The 19,031-nt window shown below is 37.6% G+C and overlaps 1 protein-coding gene across 3 annotated transcripts in view; it reads right to left on the bottom strand.

The window, feature by feature from the left end:
- Positions 1–1,051: 1,051 nt before the first annotated feature.
- The window catches only part of RSRC2 (arginine and serine rich coiled-coil 2), an 18,515-nt gene continuing 535 nt past the window's right edge, over positions 1,052–19,031 (bottom strand). The window contains exons 2-11 of one of the 3 annotated variants that reach the window (XM_006149280.3): positions 18,969–19,031; positions 14,300–14,456; positions 12,775–12,818; positions 10,290–10,480; positions 8,180–8,383; positions 7,048–7,170; positions 4,875–4,954; positions 3,092–3,324; positions 2,435–2,524; positions 1,052–1,698 (exon numbers count right to left, since the gene is read on the bottom strand). In XM_006149280.3, coding sequence (XP_006149342.1) covers positions 1,519–1,698; positions 2,435–2,524; positions 3,092–3,324; positions 4,875–4,954; positions 7,048–7,170; positions 8,180–8,383; positions 10,290–10,480; positions 12,775–12,818; positions 14,300–14,456; positions 18,969–18,974 — 1,308 coding nt within the window. In that variant the 5' untranslated portion in view covers positions 18,975–19,031 and the 3' untranslated portion in view covers positions 1,052–1,518. Of the gene's footprint in view, positions 1,699–2,434; positions 2,525–3,091; positions 3,325–4,874; positions 4,955–7,047; positions 7,171–8,179; positions 8,384–10,289; positions 10,503–11,907; positions 11,986–12,774; positions 12,819–14,299; positions 14,457–18,968 lie in introns of those variants that run through there. The other 2 variants (XM_027772194.1, XM_006149281.3) reach the window with 2 other exon arrangements.

The following is a 19,031-nucleotide window of genomic DNA, read 5'->3' as shown; positions in this document are numbered from 1 at the left end:
GCCCCAGCTATTAAAACTTTGTTACAAAACATACTGTAATGACAATTCTGCACTAATTAATACCATTGAATAGTTCCTCAAATACTGCAGAAACATAAGCTGTCCCAAGAGAGATTTTTGCTATAGGGTGTGGATGCTCTCTGGAAATAAGAGAAAGCGAGAAAACTCCCTTCCCCATGGCCACACTATATAATTCATTTTCCACTTGAGATCTTGGACACGCATGAACGTGTGCCTGGCTTGTTTCAAGCCGTTGGGTCTGGGACTCAAACCATGTTTGGCCACATGGTAGCCCAGTGTCTTTACTATACTACCTGCTGGCCCCATCTGAAGGACTTTCCTAAGCCAAGCCAAGAATTACTTTATGGCAATAAAAGTAAACTAAGAGTTTTTTTGTCAGAACACAAATGCCTGCCAGAAAGACAAGGGAGAAAGCACCCCCCGTGGGGCATAGTCATGCCCAATCCCTCCTTTCATCTTTCTGTGTCAAGATTTGCAGCAGGCACACACATGAACCTGGTGTTTTTCGACTTCAGGGTCTGCATGTGGTATCCAGTCCCCTTCACCACTGGACAATAGGTTGGCTCTTAACTTCGAATTTTGCTGTTCTCCCACCATCCTGATTTATGCCCTAGCCATTTGGTTACAAGGTAGCTTTTAATATTATTGCTTATGCTGGAGATTTCAAAAGAGATAATGAGCAAAGGGCATACAAAGGACTTGTTATAAGGCACTTTATTAAAATAAAAGTGCTTACATCCCTTTAATCTATTTCCTGAATAACATATGGAATACTTAAACACTGTACACTGGTTTCACCTTCTGTAATAGTAGGAAAACAGTATTATTTTAATGTCTTGTTGCTCCTCTCCCTTTTACATTTTTGCTATGGTATTATCTATAGCAATTAACTGTTCCTTAAAAAAAAGTGGAAAAAAATGGGAAAAAGGGAATTTCTAGCTAGTGTTTTCTAAGAGCAACTGCAAGATGCTATAGAAATCATAAAAACAAACTCAAAACAAAGATTCCATGTAACTTAAATTAACACCAGTTTTGAGAAAACAGTTTTTATTATCATCACCACCCAGCTTATTTGTGCTGGATTACGTAGCCAACGGCCAGATCTTCTAAAGGACATCTACACAACATTTCTTTCATGTTTCAAGAGATGAAAATAACTGTACAAGGTTAAGTACAAAAGTACACAAGACAGAGGACACGAAAAAATCCATGTATGAGATTTTATCCCACCTGCTGCTTTTATATATTTGAAAAGTAGAATTCAAAACTAAAAAATATTGTCCCTCTATAGTTCTGTCAAGTTTAATGGAAGTGGGTTTAACCTGATTACAACACTAACACCAGTATCACTGATCTGATATTTACAAAAATTGTATTTTTCAATAAATTAAAGTCAATGCAACACCCATGCAAGCTAGAATGCTAGCTGTTTGGTGAACAAGGACCTGACATCAGAACAAGTCAATGAAGTCCCAAACTTTACAAGTGTGATCTTTTTCAAACTGCATCCATTCCTCGCATCGAAGATGTGAAACCCAAACCCATTCCTCTCTGTGTGTGGGTCTGTGATCTTGCCATTTCATACTGAGCATCTAGATTTCTAAATACTTCTTCCTGTTGCTTCAAAGTCTTGTAACTTTCTTCATCAACTGAGCTACACCCAGCTTCATCTTCACTCTAAGTATCAGATATAAAATATTAACATAAATTCAGATGGGAACAAAAGTGCCTCTCACTTGACAATACTGTTAAGTCATACTTTTCAGATACACATTTGACCTCAATTACGGAATTTCCACTCAATCATTAAGTGCCTACAGAGTGTGAGGAAATGCTTTTTCTAGGTCTGAAATACAATAGGGTTTAACAATATTAATTCCATTTCAGCAGAGCAGGACAAATAAAATGCAGGACCTGTCAGTGTATAAATGCCACAAAGAAAAGTACAGTAGAAAATGGAGCTGTACGGTTAAAGAAATGGAAAGGTTTGTTTTTGTAATGGGAAAGGTGACATCTGAGCAGAGATAAGAAGTCAAAGAGCCATGCAGCAATCAGAGGGAAAAACCATGCAGGGAAAGCTTAAAGCAGATATGTAAGTCCTCTGGCACACTGAAGCAATAGTCAGATTAGTTGAAAACAGTCCCCTCAATGAAAAATCAATCCTCATATTTACTTTCAAAAGAAATCCACTTTTCACTATCAACAAATGTGTTCATTCAAGGTTAACAATTTGAGCTGTCAAAACAGGGAAGGCTTTTAGTTTAGTTAATGTCATATTTCAGTCTGCAGAACATAAACAGGAGAGCAAAAAAAAGTGCCCAGAGTTGACATACCACTGAAATAACATTTTAAAGTTGAAAATGTATTCCTGAAATTAGAAGTTAACCATATTTTAGTAAAAAGTATAACTTACCTTAATACCCATTAATTTCCTAAATTTGACATTTTGGTCCTTGTTTCCAAAATTTAATTTTTCCCATATTTCAGCAGACTGAGACTTGTCCTGTTAAAAAATACAGAACCTTAGAGTACATAAACTTTAAGTATCTTTCACTAGCATATTAAATATCTCCATAATGTAAATCTAAAACAGCAGCATTATGGCATTCTATCAGTAAAATTTAGGGACCAGCAGTTGGCATAATGGCTACGTCGCTGGACTCCCATGTAGTCGACCGCGGTTCACATCCTGGACCCGGTGGCTTAAAACTCACACTGGGCGTGTGTGCGTGTGTGCCTAAGATCCTGAGAGGAGAATGGAGGAGAAGGGATTGTCATGTGACCATACCCCCTGGGGTGTGATTTCTCGCTTTCTGGCTGTCTCTCTCTCTCTCTCTCTCTGTTGAGCGCACGCGCCCTATAGCAAAAACCTCTCAAAAAATTTAATTAAAATTTATAACTGATATTTATGTTTATGTCAATATTAAATAACTGACAAATGAAACCATTCCAAACAGGTTCTTGGAAGATAAGCCCAAACGTGTGTTTTCCAACTCAAACATGCTTTTCTAAGCAATTAGCCATTAAGATAAAAACAAACAAAACCCAAGGGAGGGGGATAAAAACTTACCCCTTCTTTCTTGCCTTGCCAAAGCATTTTCCGTTTTTTTTCTTGTTCAGCAAATTTCATTGGATTCACAGCCGCTGGGTTATAGTAGCTAGGTACAGCTATTCCGGTCTCTGCCAGAGCTTTAGCTTGCAGGGCTGCCATCTGAGCTGCCATTGCAATCTGAGGTGTCACTTGTGTTCCCGATGCCAACAGGGCAGCAACATTGAGCACAGAACCTCCAGTAGCTGCAGCTGCTGAACACAGAAGTAGAATTTTAAGAAATAACCCTCCTGATTTGTATTAATACATCACATATAAAAAGTTACTAATCTACAAAAGAGAGAACTATTTTCACACAAATAGGAGCAAACAGGACGTTAGCGTCTAAAGTAACATTTTAGTAAATGTTTATTGAGCATGTTATTCAATGAACTTATTTCTGCCTATGACCCTTAATACATATACATTAAAACCTTACTCTGCTGAGGATAAAAAAAATTCTGCAAATAATAAAGTATGATTTCAATGGAAATAAACTATGACTCTAAGGGCCATAATTATAATAAAATAAAATCTTTTATTTGTAATTTTTTTAAATAGTTTGTTAAATGTCTTCATAAACATCTCACCTCAAATTTATTAACTTTCAAAATTTAAGCAGGCACAATATAGATACACAATGTAAAAGATGCCAAGGTCAAATCCTATAAAAGTTAAGTGCCAGGTCTGGTGTTTTCATCGTGGGTTTGTTAGTCTTCTAGAAATAGAATATTCTTCTAAATATGTATTAAAAAAGGAAAAATTTTCCTCCTCTCTACAGTCCATGTACTTGATGGAACCTGAGAGTAAGAAACAATGATAGAGCAACCCCAAGGGGGGATGGTCATGCTGCAGTCTCTTGTCCTCCAATCTCCTCTTGGCACTACTTATTAAGAATATAAAAAACAAAAACACCATCTGGATTATATTTCACATAAAACCAGTAAGATAACCTTCCAAAACACAGAGGCAATGTCTTTATTAAGTCGAAAAATTTTTATTTCTTGAAGCAGTCAACAATACATACTCCAGATCGGTTAACTTTTACCTTTACTTTATTTCTAAAATCATAACTAAAAGACATTTGTAGTGATGACATTTGAAGTGCTACACAAACAACAACAAAAAAAAATCACCGTTCACTTACCAAAAAATTGTAGGAATGATCCAAATCAAAAAAATATATGCAGGGCCCAGCAGATGGCGTGGCAGTTAAGGGCGCTGGACTCCCACATGGCCAACCGCCATTTGAGTCCAGGACCTGGCTGTTTGCTTTCTCACTTTCCCTCTCTCTGACTCACTGTCCCTTTCAGGTAAAATAAATAAATAAATAAACAAACAAAGTAAAATTAAAAAAAAAAAGAAAAAAGAGAGAGAAAAACACTAAAAACATGGTATTTTCAGCATACTAATGAATAGTAGAGTTCAAAATATTTTCTATTACTATTCTTTTTTCAAGTTTTGTTTTTGTTTTAAAACAGCTCACCAGCTCTGAGGCCTGGTGGTTGAGGCAGCCATATCCCAAATGGCTGACTGCACAGTTCAAGTCCCAGACACAGCAGCTTGAGGCTCATACTGGGCCATGTGTACGTTCATGTCTGTCATTGAGATGGAAACACGAAGGAAAAGGGATTGCTGTGTGACTACTCCCCATGGAAAGTGCTCTTGCCCTCCCCATCTCCATGTCTCTGACAAGTGAACACACCTTTTAGCAAAATTTAATTTTTTTTATAAGCAACATACCTATAAAAAGAAAAAAAATTACCTGCAGCTATTTCTTGTTGTTTTTGTTTTTCAACCATTTCCTTTTCTCGCTGTTCTTGTAATTTCTTTGCTCTTTCCAACCTGTCAAAAACAATTTAAGTACATTTAAAATAACACTTGATATAAACCAATATGTATATATTTCTCTACATGTATGCATGTACAGACACAAAAACACTTTACATAGAATTTTGAATTAATTTCCCTTTCCCAAATTGCTATTCATAACTGGAGAAACAGCGATCATTAATACCCATCAGTTATAAAGAAAAACATTTTTAATAGAATGAACAGTCAAAAATGACAAGTTTTTATAAATGTAGCTACCACCAAAAAAAATGGTTAAACTAAAAATTAAATCCTGTAAAAAACATTGAGAACTAGGGACATTTAAGGGTATGTTAAGAAGTAAATTATTTGACGTTACAGAATTATTTGACTTATTTTCTTAGGGGAAAATAAGTCAGGATGAGGATAATCAAAACATCCAGAACATTATTTTTTTTATATTTAAACACTTTACTACAGTCTTCAAATTAATAAAAAAGGCAAACATAAAATGGGCAAGTAATTCCTGCCATTCTTTGTAATCTAATAAAATGGGAGGTAGAGGACTCCTGTAATAGTAAATTGTTTCTAGTAGCTGAAGACTCTTTAATATGTTGTAAAGGGGAAAGACTTGGGAAAAAAGATGTTTGTTTTGGGGGCTATAATAATACAGTGGTAGTAAATTGTCAGGTGCTGAAATATACAATAAAGGAATTTAGCAATGTATAATTTTATTTCCTCTAATTAAGTGCATATGCAAGAAAGATGAAAGATTTAATTTGAAAAAACAAAAGAAACTTGCTACAGGGCACTTAAGCTCTGTGGAGAGAGAGAAAGGGAAGGCAAGACAGCACCCCATAGTGGATGGTCTCACAACAGTGCCTTCTCCATGTCTCTTTTTGGGAGTCTGAATGCACAGCACACATGCCCTGGCGTTTTTTTCAATGTCCGAGTCTGGACTCGAATCATACAAAGCCATCCATATACGATCCAACTACCTGAACCACTACACAATTACTGGCCCTGACTTCATCCTTGAGAATAAGTTTCTGATAAGTTACAATATAGTCATCTGAAAACTATTTCAAAACAGTTTAAAAAATTTGAATGATTAAAAAAACAAAGAAGCATGTCTACACATTAATTTCTTCCTAACCAAAAAATCCACCCTTCAGACGTCAATGCAGACAAGAAATATTCTGAAAAATAATTTCATGTAAACGTGTCACCTGGAAGATCACTAAGTAGTCTGGTTATGGAAAAATGTTTTAGATGCTAGTAATAGCTTCGCTTTCACACACCATTCACTAAGGTGAATGGAATGAAGATGGGGTCAGCTCACACCTTTGCTGCTGCTGTTCAGCTGGAGTTTCTGCCAGGCTGGGCTCACAGGGCAGCAGCACATCAGGTTACATTGTGATAACTGTATTTTTATAATGAAAAAAATACAAACTCAATTTCATAAAGGGGAAAAAATCAAAATCCATAGAGCATAATTTTCAGAATATGGGAAAAGAAGTTCTTGGATTTTATTTTACTTTTTTCTTCTATGAGTTGTTTTGAATCATTCTGTAGATTTCAGTCAGTCCTAGTATGTGTGGTCCCACAGTGACTCATCCTTGAAATAGAAAATTAAAAAACCAACACTCACAATGTTCTTCCAATTACTAGTAATAAACTTATAAGATCAAATAAACTGGCTTATAAGGTTTATCTATCATTTGCCACCTTCAAAATATCAATACTACTGACATGACTACATGTCTTTGTCTTCTCGATGGAAAAAAGGCAAAGTGACATAAAATCGAAAACAATAGTTCCTGAACTAGATTTCAGACTTGAAAAAGTTCAATTAGAAACAAAAATACTTGGGAGGCTAAGTTTCACAAGAAAAATGCATCAGTTAGTCACTGGAAAAAAACTGTTGCAGATGCTTCAATCTTTCTAGTTCAGTAAATAAGGAAATGTTTTAGGTTGAAAATTAACAAATGATTTGTGTTCTAGATAAAAGATGGAGAGATTTAATTCTTTACCCACAAACTGAAAGTACTCATTCTGTCCATACAATGGCAGCATCTACTTAAAGCTGAAAAAGGAAAGATGAACCAAATGAACAATACACCTACCTCCTAGCTAAAGCTTCTTGGGCATCCATTGCTGTGTTTCTGCCTCTGAAGGGAGGCGGGCTAGGAGTCCGGCTTAAGCTTCTGCTAAATCTTCTTGGTTTTTCAATTCTCTTCTTTCTATCTCTGTAATAAATCACATTTTACATGGCTCATTATACCTAACAATTACTTTGCTGAATACAAAATCAATTATATGGCTCAACAGAAATAAAAACGATACAAAAATATTACTCTGAGCCCTTTCTTTCCTTTCACCTGTTACACACATTACATAGATTGAATACGGCTAGTTTTTAAGGTTTTAACCACTCGTATTACAGCTGGACAAATTTTAAAAACACTGGTTGCTTCCAATCTTTTGCACGCTATACCTAATGTTGCCGAAACTAGTCTTAACATTATTCACGCTTTGTATTCAGGTAGGTCAATACATAGACAAATCGGACAGGTCAAATGTTCCTAGCACTTCAGTCTATTAAACACACTTGGGACCTGGTCCTAACTCTAGCAGTGAAGAGCTTACAACATGGTTGTTTTATATTTAAAAAAATAAAGCCAGAAGGCAAACATCACAGCTGAGGGGAGAGTGGAGAAGAGCGAACGCAAGCACTCCTTCAGGGGTCTTGGTCATGCCATATTCCTGTCAGGATCCTGGGTATATGTCCACACACAGCATGTTTTTAAAATCACTGGATCCAGGAATCAAACCAGGTTGGCCGGCTGTGGGACCTAGTTCCCTTAACCACTATGTAGTGGGGCTAACACAACATGGTGGTTTTGAGGATGAAAAGAGGCAACATGTGCAAAAGAGCTTTAACATATAGCATATGGTAGTCAAGCAATAAATGTTGGCTACTCTAATCACTAACTTTATACAATGAATTCAGTGGTCTAAACAATGAACCCTTAATAGACTACTCAGCTAACCTTCATGAGAGATTTACTGATTACATGAGAGTAAGCAAATGCTAGTTTTAGGTTTGTTCTCTACTGGTTAGGTTATGAGTAAAATCTGGCCATAATCTGTGAGTAAATCTGTGGTACAGAATTTTAATATTCCTAACTGACTCAAGAGAAGTAACACTGTGGGTGCCTATTAGATCTCATTGGGGACTATGGGCACAGCACATACCGACTCCTACTCCTTGTCCTACTCCTGCTCCTAGTCCTATGTCTGTGTCTTGACCTGGAGCGGGAACGAGACCGGATGCGTCGTTTTCTCTCCCTGCTTCTGGATCGTGACTTCTTCCTCTCTCTGCTTCTAGATCGAGACTTCTTCCGCTCCCTACTCCTGGATCGAGACTTCTTCCGTTCCCTGCTTCTACTACGGTGGCGTCTGAAATGAAAAAGTACAATCTGAAGTTACTCAGCTATCAATTTAATGATTCATATTATCAATTATTAGTATGTATAGTAAGGCATCAAGATAGGCAATTACTGTTTAGAGAAAGGATAATTCAAGTTTTCAAAGGAAAGAGGTACAACTTAGAAAACATTCATTCATGGAGCCAGAGATGGCGTGGTAGTTAGGGTGCTGGACTCCCATATGGTCAACCATAGTTTCAGTCCTGGACCTGGAAGCTTGCTTTCTCACTCCTCTTCTCTCTCCCCAAATTGAAGAACAAATAAGTAAATAAATAAAATTGAATCAATAATTAAAAAAAGGGAAACATTCATTTTCATTATGCCTCCGAGTAAAGCTTAACATGTCAAAACTGCAGGGCAGCAGTGGCGTAGATGTTACTGCACTAAACTCCTACATAGCTGACCAGTTGGAGTCCTGGATTCAGCAACTTGAAAATCATGCCAGGCTCATGTGCATCTATGTCCAAAATCCCAAGAGAAGGGACTGCAGTATGGCCTTCTCCTGCTGGGGGTTGACTCCTCACTTGCCCTCTCATTTTCTCTGCTCCTCTCAGAGCATACATGCCCTTAAATTTTTATATCTATCTATATATGTATATAAATATATATGCGTATATATGTATATAAAAACCCCAAAACTTTTCAATGTAGCCTACTCAAGATTCTATTTTACAGGTTAAAGTTTGTCTTACAAATGCATTTACAAAGTTTAAAATAAGAATCCAGTTTACCATAGAAAAATTCTAACAAGTTTGGCTACCACATGTTCTTTTCACCAGTCTCTTCAAGGTGATGTTGAACACTGGTGTTTCTTTTCCTTTTTTTTGCTACAGGGCATGTGCACTTGCCAGATAGACAGATTTAAAGTGAGAAATCACCCAAGGGGGATGGCCACACCACAATCCCTTCTCCATTCTCCAGCAATTTTGGGCACACACATACATGTACCCAGCCTGAGTTTTATGCCTCCAGGTCCGGGACTCGAATAGCAACAGGTCATGTGGGAGTCCAGTGCCTTAACCTCCATGCCACCTGCTGTCCCCAAACTTTGTTATCTTAAAACAACACAAAACACTGAAATTTGAACCACAGTTTCTTTTCTATACCACAACAAAAGAAAACCTAGTCAGAGTTTAGCACCAAACATGTTCTGTGTCACCAATTGTTCACTGGCTTAAACTATAGTAACAATTTCACAATATGACTTTTTTCACTACAGGACAAGGGAAATCTAGCCACCAACTGAACATGTTAAACATCCCTTATCTCCTAATCTTAGAAACCACTTCTCACTTATCAGAAAGCAAGTGGAAAAGGCTTTAGCTTGGTCAATTAGCAAAAAATACCAATTTCCTATCTGACAGTTTTTGGGGATTGCTGGGTTACTAAGAAATTTTATGTAACCTGAAGTCTGTCAAAAAGGCATCAAGCTGGGATCAGCTGATGGCATAATGGTTACATTGCTGGACTCCTATGTGGTGGACCCAGTGGCTTAAAACCCACACTGGTCATGTGTATGGCCCAAAATCCTGAGAGAAGGGACTGTGATGTGGCATTCCCTCTGGGGGGGTGATTTCTCGCTTTCTGCCCGTCTCTCCAGAGAACTATAGCAAAAACTTCTCCACGTTTAAAGGCATTAAGTTATCATACCCAGGGAACCAGCAGTTAGCGAAATGGCTATGTCGCTGGACTCCCAAGCAGTCGACCGTGGTTCGTGTCCCGGACACGGTGGCTTAAAACTCACGCCGGGCGCGTGTGCGTGCGTGCCCATCCCCCCTGGGGGGTGATTTCTCGCTTTCTGCCCGTCTCTCCAGAGAACTATAGCAAAAACTTCTCCACGTTTAAAGGCATTAAGTTATCATACCCAAACTACTCACCTTTCACGAGACCTAGATCTTGAATGACTTCTGCCTCTTGATGATTTTCTTTCCTTGCGTTTATGTCTGTCCTCACCGTTTTCAGATGAATTTAGTCGCTCTCTTCCTTTATCAGAAGAATGTTCTTTGTCATTATGGTCCTCAGACTTGTGTTTCTTAGCAGATTTATCTTTGGATTCATGTCTTCTTGCCTGTTTTAAGAAGAAGTTGGTTCTTTCAGGAAAATAGTGCAACAAAGAGAGTTAGTATGGGTATCAGTAGACAAAAATGTTGTGATGCAACATTAGTAACCTTAGGAGTGTGTGGCAAATAAAAAACTGATCTAATTTCACAACACCTAAATGTTGCAGATGTAGTTACTAGTTTTTTTCTTTATAACCCCCCAAAATATTTTCAATACCACAACAAAAACAATGATGTTCAAAGTTGAAATATTGAAAAACCATTATGTCAAAGGATTCCCTGATATTTATTTTATCCAAAAGAATATAGGTTATGTATATACAATGTCTAGACCCAGAGTACATATTTAAAAAGTCAGCAATAATGGAGACAATAAAGAATAAAGAAATGCACCAGAAAACGCACTTCAAATTAAGTACTTAAGTATAATTAATTTTACTAAAGCATTACTTTACATAGAGTTGCAGTGTCCCTTTTACAGTTATACTGCCTATACCATCCTCTCTAAGAGACTGGTTTACTCCTCAATGTCTAAACTGTGAAGTAATCACTTTACATCTTGCAATATCCCAACAGGCTTCGAGTTCTATTACATTTCATGTACCTAGGGTAGAAAATGGCAACATTATCTATTTAAATTTTTGAGATATCAAACTAGGTGTTAACACAATCTCTATGCCATCAAATACTTCCCCCATACTCTGAAAAGACTGAAAAACCAAGGCTTTCACAACATGTGCATTCAGAGACTCAGCTAAAATTAAATCTCTACCCTTCCACTCAAATATCAAAGTCGGAACTGCTAAATACCGTAGAGTTCGTTCACATTAAGATTTGTCTAACCCAAGCTTAAAATCAGGGACATCTCAGGATTTCTAAAATTTAAACCCAGAAATAAACTCAGATCTTCCAATTTAATCTTATTATATACATAATTAAACTAAATCATAAAGCTACACTAGAGTTGTGCTGTATACATGGACCCCATGTTTCTCTGACGTCCAGACCACCGTTTTCCCATAGGATAGACACTTATGTTTCCTGAAACAGGCCATAGCACTTTTCTTTCCAATGAAGACTAACTTAAAAAAAACAAAAAGCAAAAAAAAACCCTGAGGCAATCATTTAGAACATGCATGTTGTCATATCTGAAAATTGTAATTATGTAAGTAATTAAAAATAAAATTTGGAGACACAGCAAAATTTTGGTTTCATGGCCAGTTCTCTACAACATGAACTTAGAAAATTTTCTTTATTTTGCCATATAGTGGAAGACTGGAAAAGCTTTAATTGCCTAAACTTCCAAAGGTTTTAGATTTTATTTTGAACCAGTTTTCTAAACATAACATTACTTTAAAAAAAAAAAAACATTAAAACCCTTAACTGATTTAAGATATATTTAAGGGAAATAGGAGTTTGAATGACTAATAGTTACCTTATCATGAAGTAGGCTTATTATTTTGCTATCTGAGTCTGCAGCGTCTTCAGTTCAGTCTCTTCGCGCATTAGCACGCTGAGTATGATTTATTATAGAAATGTTATCATGTGAACTAAACAAAATAGTCATTTTCACAAAAACTCTCCTAAATTAAAGTTTAACAGAGCTTCCATTAGGGGAAGAGGTGAAGTCCCTGCCCATACTTGTTTTATGAGTCCCTTGCCCAACCCCCACAAACTATTCTCCCTCTGGTTGCTACTTCTGCTCTTCCTTGTTGGCTCATTCCTCTTCTTCTCAAGGTGGGAGAGCAAACTAACGCCTATGCAATACAGCTGTTGACTTTTTCCTCAGTATTTGCTGTCACACCACCTTTTCAGCTGTTCCTCACTGTTTTATTACAAGATTCAATACGACTAAAGGGAAATTAGTTTACTAAAGAAAAGAGAGCTATCATTATCTTTCATGAAGAAAAAGTAGCCCACAGGTATCTAGGGTACTGCTACTTAAAGATGATTGCTATTTAAAAACCCTGAGTGGTTGTCAGGCATACAGAGATCGGGACCTCAGATTAATGGAAGCTCTGTGTAACAGGCCTAAAAAAACCAATTATATTCTTCATATGAAATTTTTCACTGTGAATATTTCACACTATGTTAAAATTAAAGTTTTGAAGGTACTTTTCTTATAGACAACTATCTTCTTGAAAAATGACGAATCCAAATCATGCTTATTTTACAACCCAATTAACCTTTAAATTTCAAGTTTTGGTACTTACCTTGACAATGTCATATAGTCACACAAGCATTTTTACTAGATACTTTACATGTATTTTAAAGTACCTATTCACTACAAAGCGTTAATTACCTCTTTGCTTCTGCTCCGGCTCCTGTGTTTTCTTCCTTCATTATCTGTCAACATACCCAAAATCCACCATGAGGATACAGAAAAATCTCATCTTAAACAAATTCAAAAAACAGTTTTTAATCCGTTGGCTATTTATTCTTCTGATTAGTTATCTTCCAATGTTGTTATTTTTTATGGAAGGGGAATTGAAGCAATCTGGACCAGAATATAATCTAGAGCACAGACAGTATCTTTTATATAGTCACAGATTCTTGGTATTTTACAAAACAATTTCGTACTCCATAGCAAATTTATAAATGGGTTATTAGAGCTAAAAGAACAAAAAGTGAAAGAATGCAAATAAAATGAACAGGCTGAGTTATACTTGTTATGCTGCAAGTTTAGAAAATTTTCCATCTGAAGCTGGTCATATTACTCAACTTTTAAATTATACATAAAAATTATTTTGCAGAATATTTTCTGTAGGCGATGATAAATGACTACAGGTACAACTTTAAAATTCAGTATTATTCAGTATACTTCTCACTTAACCTCTTCATTCAATGGCAATGCTGATTTTTTTTTGGGGGGGGGGAGGTTTTTGCTATAGGGTGCATGTGCTCACCAGAGAGACAGAGAGATAGAAAGTGAGAAATCACCCCCCAGAGGGATGGTCACGCCACAATCTCTTCTCCATTCTCCTCTCGGGATCTTGGGCACGTAAGCACAAGCGCCTGGCATGAGTTTAAGCCACTGGGTCAGGGACTCAAACTGCTGTTGTCTACATGGGAGTCCAGTGACATAGCCATTACACTAACTGCTGGACCCAGAAAAGAGATTTTTACTATAGGGCACATGTGCTCATGGGAGAGAAAGACAGAAAGGGAGAAATCACCCCCCAGGGGGCATGGCCACACTGTAATCCCTTTTCTTCTGTTCTCCTCTTGGGATATTCAGCACACACACATGTGCCCTGTGTGAATTTTCAGTCACCGTGTCTGGGACTTGAACCACAGTCGACCACGTGGGAGCCCAGCAATGTAACCATTGCCACCTGTTGGTTCCCAATGCTGATTTTTTTTTTAAGCTACCAAAACATTTTGTCTCAGTTTCATCAACATCAGCTTAGTTTAATCTTTTTAAAATATTAAACATGAAGTATTTTGAAATGCCAAATCACCTGCTTCAAAAACTCGTAACATTAAGCTAAAGAGAAAAAGTTACAAATGTTCTCGAAACTTATTCCAAAGGACATTAAGGAAATTCAGAATAATATACTACTGGCCAGACTATACCTTTGAAAACACTATTCTGCCTGCATTCAAATAAAATTTAACCATCACAGAATTCATAAATAGTTACCATGATCCAAATTTAAACACTTATTTTTGCCTTTGGAGAGTTTTAACATTTCTCACAATTGAAATTGTTTCCAGAAAATGATCTTTCATTATATATTACCAAACTAAATTTGTATCTTTTATCTATGTCTACATGGATCAAAGAAAAAAAATATTAGGCAGGTATAATTTCCAAGAATCCATACCTGACTTTCGTTTTCTTTCTCTTGACCTTGATCGTGATCTTGAATAATGATGTTTTGAGGCTCTAGGAGAAACAGATACATCTGGCTGTTCTTTTTTCTTATCTCTATCTGGTGATGTCTTTTCTGGGGCTAGTCCATCTCGCTCTGTATCACTAGCCTAAAAGTTTAAAGAGAAAGGATTAAAATTCTTAATTATGTTAAAAATGTTTCTAATTTCTTTCTTTTGAGAGGTTTTTGGTAGGTCACGTGCACTCGCCAGAGAGACAGAAAGGAAATCCCCCCCCCCCTTATTTCCACACCACAGTCCCTTCTCTCTGGATCTTGAGTACGCACACACCCCAGTGAGTTTAAGCCACCGGGTCCAGGACTCAAACCACGGTCAACTACATGGGAGTCCAGCGACACTGCCATTACACCAATTGCTGGTCCCAAAAATGTTTCTAATTTCTTCAGAGTAAGAGAGAAGGACTGAAGTAGGAGGTAAAGATGACAGCCATCCTCTCCAATTTATCCCCCCCAATCAATAAATCAGAATGTAGCTATCTCTAAGTAGCTGAATATGCTTTGTACAAGCAGAAATGACTGATACCAGAGAAAAGGCATAAATTTTAGCTTGATGTTATCTTTAATTCTCTAATCATTATTTTTATAACACTTTAAATTATGAGGGGAGAATAAGGCTCTGTTTTTAATAAAACATTCAAGCAGAGAAAGTGATAACAAGCTCTTTTAGATCTGTGAACTCATTTAGCTGATCTAAATACTTTTATCTTGAATTGGAATACATTGAAAAAGCACTCAAAATGAATGTTAAAGACCCTCAAGACTGTAAGCTTTTCAAAAGGAGGTAAAAATGCTTCTAGATTACAGATGAATAAAATTAGTTTATCTAATAGCCTTGTCTTAGTTTCATTAATTCCCTTTAGAGAAAACAGCCTCTTGGTATAGTGCTACTACAAAATAGAACTTGCCTCTCTTCACATATGCTCTGGACTGGAATAACATTAAATTGTTTCTGCTTTACAGCATTTTACGATGTAAATTTGTTTAAAAATTAAAGCAACCATCAACTGTATATATGCTTTTCTGGAGAACTGAGTGACAGATATTAGGGTAAGTTCCTTCTCTTAAGTATTAGTTTCCCAAAAGGCCATTATTTATTTGCCTTACTCCTAAATACTATCACAGCACTGAAAACAATGTTTGAGAATGAATTCCAATGATTAAGTTTCCATTCAAACTGTTTTCCTGTGGTTCAGTTCAGCAGCTCAAACAAGAGTACCATAAAGTAAGAACCTGATTTAAGTTGGAGTTACAGAAAAAAAAGCTTCAAGGACAAAGAAAAAATTGAGTTTTCTTGAGATAGATTTTCATAAAAGGGAGTGGAAACAGTTTCAGTTCTATGTTGCAGGTGAACTGTGGTCGGCTGTCCAGAAAAGGTAATACAAGAATAAAACAGTCAATATACCTGGGGAGTTATTTAAGACAAGATGGTAAACTTCTGGACCTCAGTCTATTTCTGTATAGCCCTTGAGCCAAGAAAGATTTGCACATTTAGGCTTATTCATTTATTTCTTCTGATTGGAGAGAGAAGAGGCGAGGGAGAAGGCCCAGCAGGGTTCTACACTGCATCCACCCCAGCCAGTACAGGAAGCCCTAGAAGACAAGACCCAGGACCTTTCCTCATGGACCTAGTTGCATTATCACCTTGCTGTTGGGCCCCATTTTTCACATTTTTAAAAGGATTGTTAAAAACAAAGAGATAAAGGTAAAGAATGTGACAGAGACTACAGGTAACCTATGAAGCCCCCTACAAATTCTTTTTACATCTCCTGATCCATTACAGAAAGCGTATTGACTTATTACTTAGGACACCAGAAGCAATCTGCTTGGGTAAACAGAGAATCACTACACATTATCCAGCAGGAAGAATCAAATGATTTTTTTTTTTTTTTAGAGTTTTTTGCTATAGGGCGCGTGCGCTTGCCAGCCAGACAGAGACAGAGAGACAGAAAGCAAGAAATCACCCCCTCTTTGTCTGTCTGGCGAGCACAGGTGCCCTACAAAAAAAAAACCTCTCTTAAAAAAAAAAATGATTCCAGAAAATGAATACCAAGAAAAAGAAAGGAGGACTATTTTAATAAATGATGTGAGAGATTGCACTATTTCAATCATATTTACAGAGGTTAAAAAACTTGTCAAAACCAATGCTAAAATCTGGGAATAAAACGTTACATTATAAAAGAAAAAGATACGGGCTGACAGGTGGCATGGTGGTTAAGGACGCTGGATGCCCACATGGCCCACCGCTGTTGAGTACTGGACCTTGCAGGTTGCTTTCTCACTGTCTCTTTCCCCACCCTGCAGTCAAATTAAAATAAAGTTAAATAAAATCATTCTAGAAAAGATTAAAATTTAGTTTACTTGTGGTGAAGACATAAATTATGTGCTAATTTTTCCCCAAGGTTCTAAAAGAATTTTATGAAAGAGAAGGAAGTTAACTATCAAGGAGACCCTCATGGCAGGATGAAAGTACTTTCCCTTCTCCGGTACAGCATCAGTGACTTCAAGAGTCAACGTTTTGTGCTGATTAACTCTCATCCATTAGAAAAAAAGCCAGTTTCTCACTTTACAGCTGAACTCCAGCGTGTTTTGTGCTGAAAAACTCTCATCCATTAGAAAAAAAACCAGTTTCTCACTTTACAGCTGAACTCCAGCGACATTAGCTGACTCACCTAAAATAATACTGCACACTTCCATCTCTTTGCTGTATCTTTTAATAAATGAAGCTGTGTCACACAATTAGGGATGATTCTGATATTCAGAATCAATACTGGACATTTTCTTTTACACTCACCCTTATAATCCTATCACGTACTAAGTGTTTATACAACTTACACTTAGTAAAATAGAGAATCAAAAACTTAAGCCCGGCGATCACCTCAGCGCATAACACTGTTCACTGAACAGAGACAGCACCCTACTGGCAACATCTCATTCAGGGCTGCAGAGACCTACCTAGACTAGAATTGAAAACAACCATTTTATGGAAAAGCCAGCACACAGCCCAGGGAGTATAAAGTTTTCAATCAATGGTTTAACTACATTCTTACTATCACAGAAGCCTGGTGATAGAGAAATCAGGCTGTGAGACAGCTCGGTAACTTACACAATGGGTCATTTTCATTAGTAAAATATACTACAAGCAATAAAAACCACCCCATTACCAAACGGACATAAAGGGTAGGTGGCCGCTTAGCTCATGGCAAAACTTCATTTCTCCAGGGGTATTTTACAGTACCACGGTATAAGTATCCAGAAAAAGGAAAATCAACTGAATACTGAAATTGCTCTGAGTATTTCTTAGCTTTATTTCAATTTGGTGGGAATTTATACATAAATGTGTTGGCAAAATTATCTTCCACTTTAGCCTTGATTTTTATTATGTCACTTTCTTGCAACTTTCATCTTGTTGGAAATTCTACTAATAATCGTTTTCAGGCGCAAAGTCGGTAAGCATTGGGTTTAATAATGGGTCACTTCTCCAGAGAATTTTTTTTAATTGAACAAGGCACTGGAAGAACAAATGTTTGAATTGGTTTTACTTATCACAATACTGAAAATCAAGAAAAACAGTTACTCATTGTAAGAGGCCCCAAACACTAAAAGAAGAAAAACATTAATTTTACAAATACCGACAGGGTAGCCACGTATTGGAAACCTTATCAAAAACTGCCCTAAATCCAATCAATTAGATCCGTGGGGGGTAAAGGAGGAGGCAGAAAACCCCCTACCCTTAATTTCAGACATTATAAAGCAAATTAAAATTTTTCATTATGTTAATAGACCTACTTTCCGGAAACGAGAAGATGTGAAAAACGTGGTCCACCTGAATTTGGTATCTCATAAGGCTGATTTATTGTTCAGAACGGGTAATTTACGAACTGTAATTCTTATCTGGATCAAGGAAGGCTCCTCAGAGCTAAAGAAACAAGGCCAGTGATAGGATTTGATCACACTTATCAAAGACTTCCAACTGGCCGCACCACGAGCCGCGTGGGAAACCAAGCACCATTTCGTAGTTCCAAAACCTTATTAAGTCAGGCGAATTTTTACCTTTTCTCAGGGACGCCTAACCAGCTCCTTCCTGAGAAACGAAGGTTTACACAGACGAAGTGACAAAATTATGCAACTAGAAGCATCTTACTGAGCGTTTGCCAAAAAGAGCCAGCCTGCTCGCCTCTTCCCCCATCCTGTCGCTCAGACACCGCCTTTCTGACCCACCGCTTCCCAGCGACGAGTCCTGCTCTTTCTCTGCTCCCCAGTCCCCTTCTCCGCCAACGTGAACCCTCGGTCGGGCCGTAAGAAAATCCAACATGACCATTTCCCAGGGTGACAGAGAAACAGAAGGCAGATCGGGAGCCCAAAGTGCTGGGAAAGAGATGAGGAAAGTTCTGGAAAACCAGGCACTCCCTGCGGCTCCCCACCCCCACCGACACCGCCTTTCTTCCCCCTCCCTACAGCAGGCAGCCATGATGGCGGCCGCAGAAGGCCGCGGCGCCATTTTGTCCACACACAGACGCGGACAACAGCTGTGGGAGCCGTTCGCCCTCTCTTCGTAAAGAATAAGGAAAACGTCCCCGTTCATGTACTCAGATTCGGAACCTACCGCCATAGTCTAGAGTCCTGGCCGCTAGGGCGGCGCGTCTACTTGCCGCTTCCAACAGTACCG

The sequence above is a fragment of the Tupaia chinensis genome, unplaced genomic scaffold (assembly GCF_000334495.1).
Source record: "Tupaia chinensis unplaced genomic scaffold, TupChi_1.0 Scaffold000258_1, whole genome shotgun sequence".
Classification (NCBI taxonomy): Eukaryota; Metazoa; Chordata; class Mammalia; order Scandentia; family Tupaiidae; genus Tupaia; species Tupaia belangeri.
This window is presented reverse-complemented; position numbering and strand designations above follow the sequence as displayed.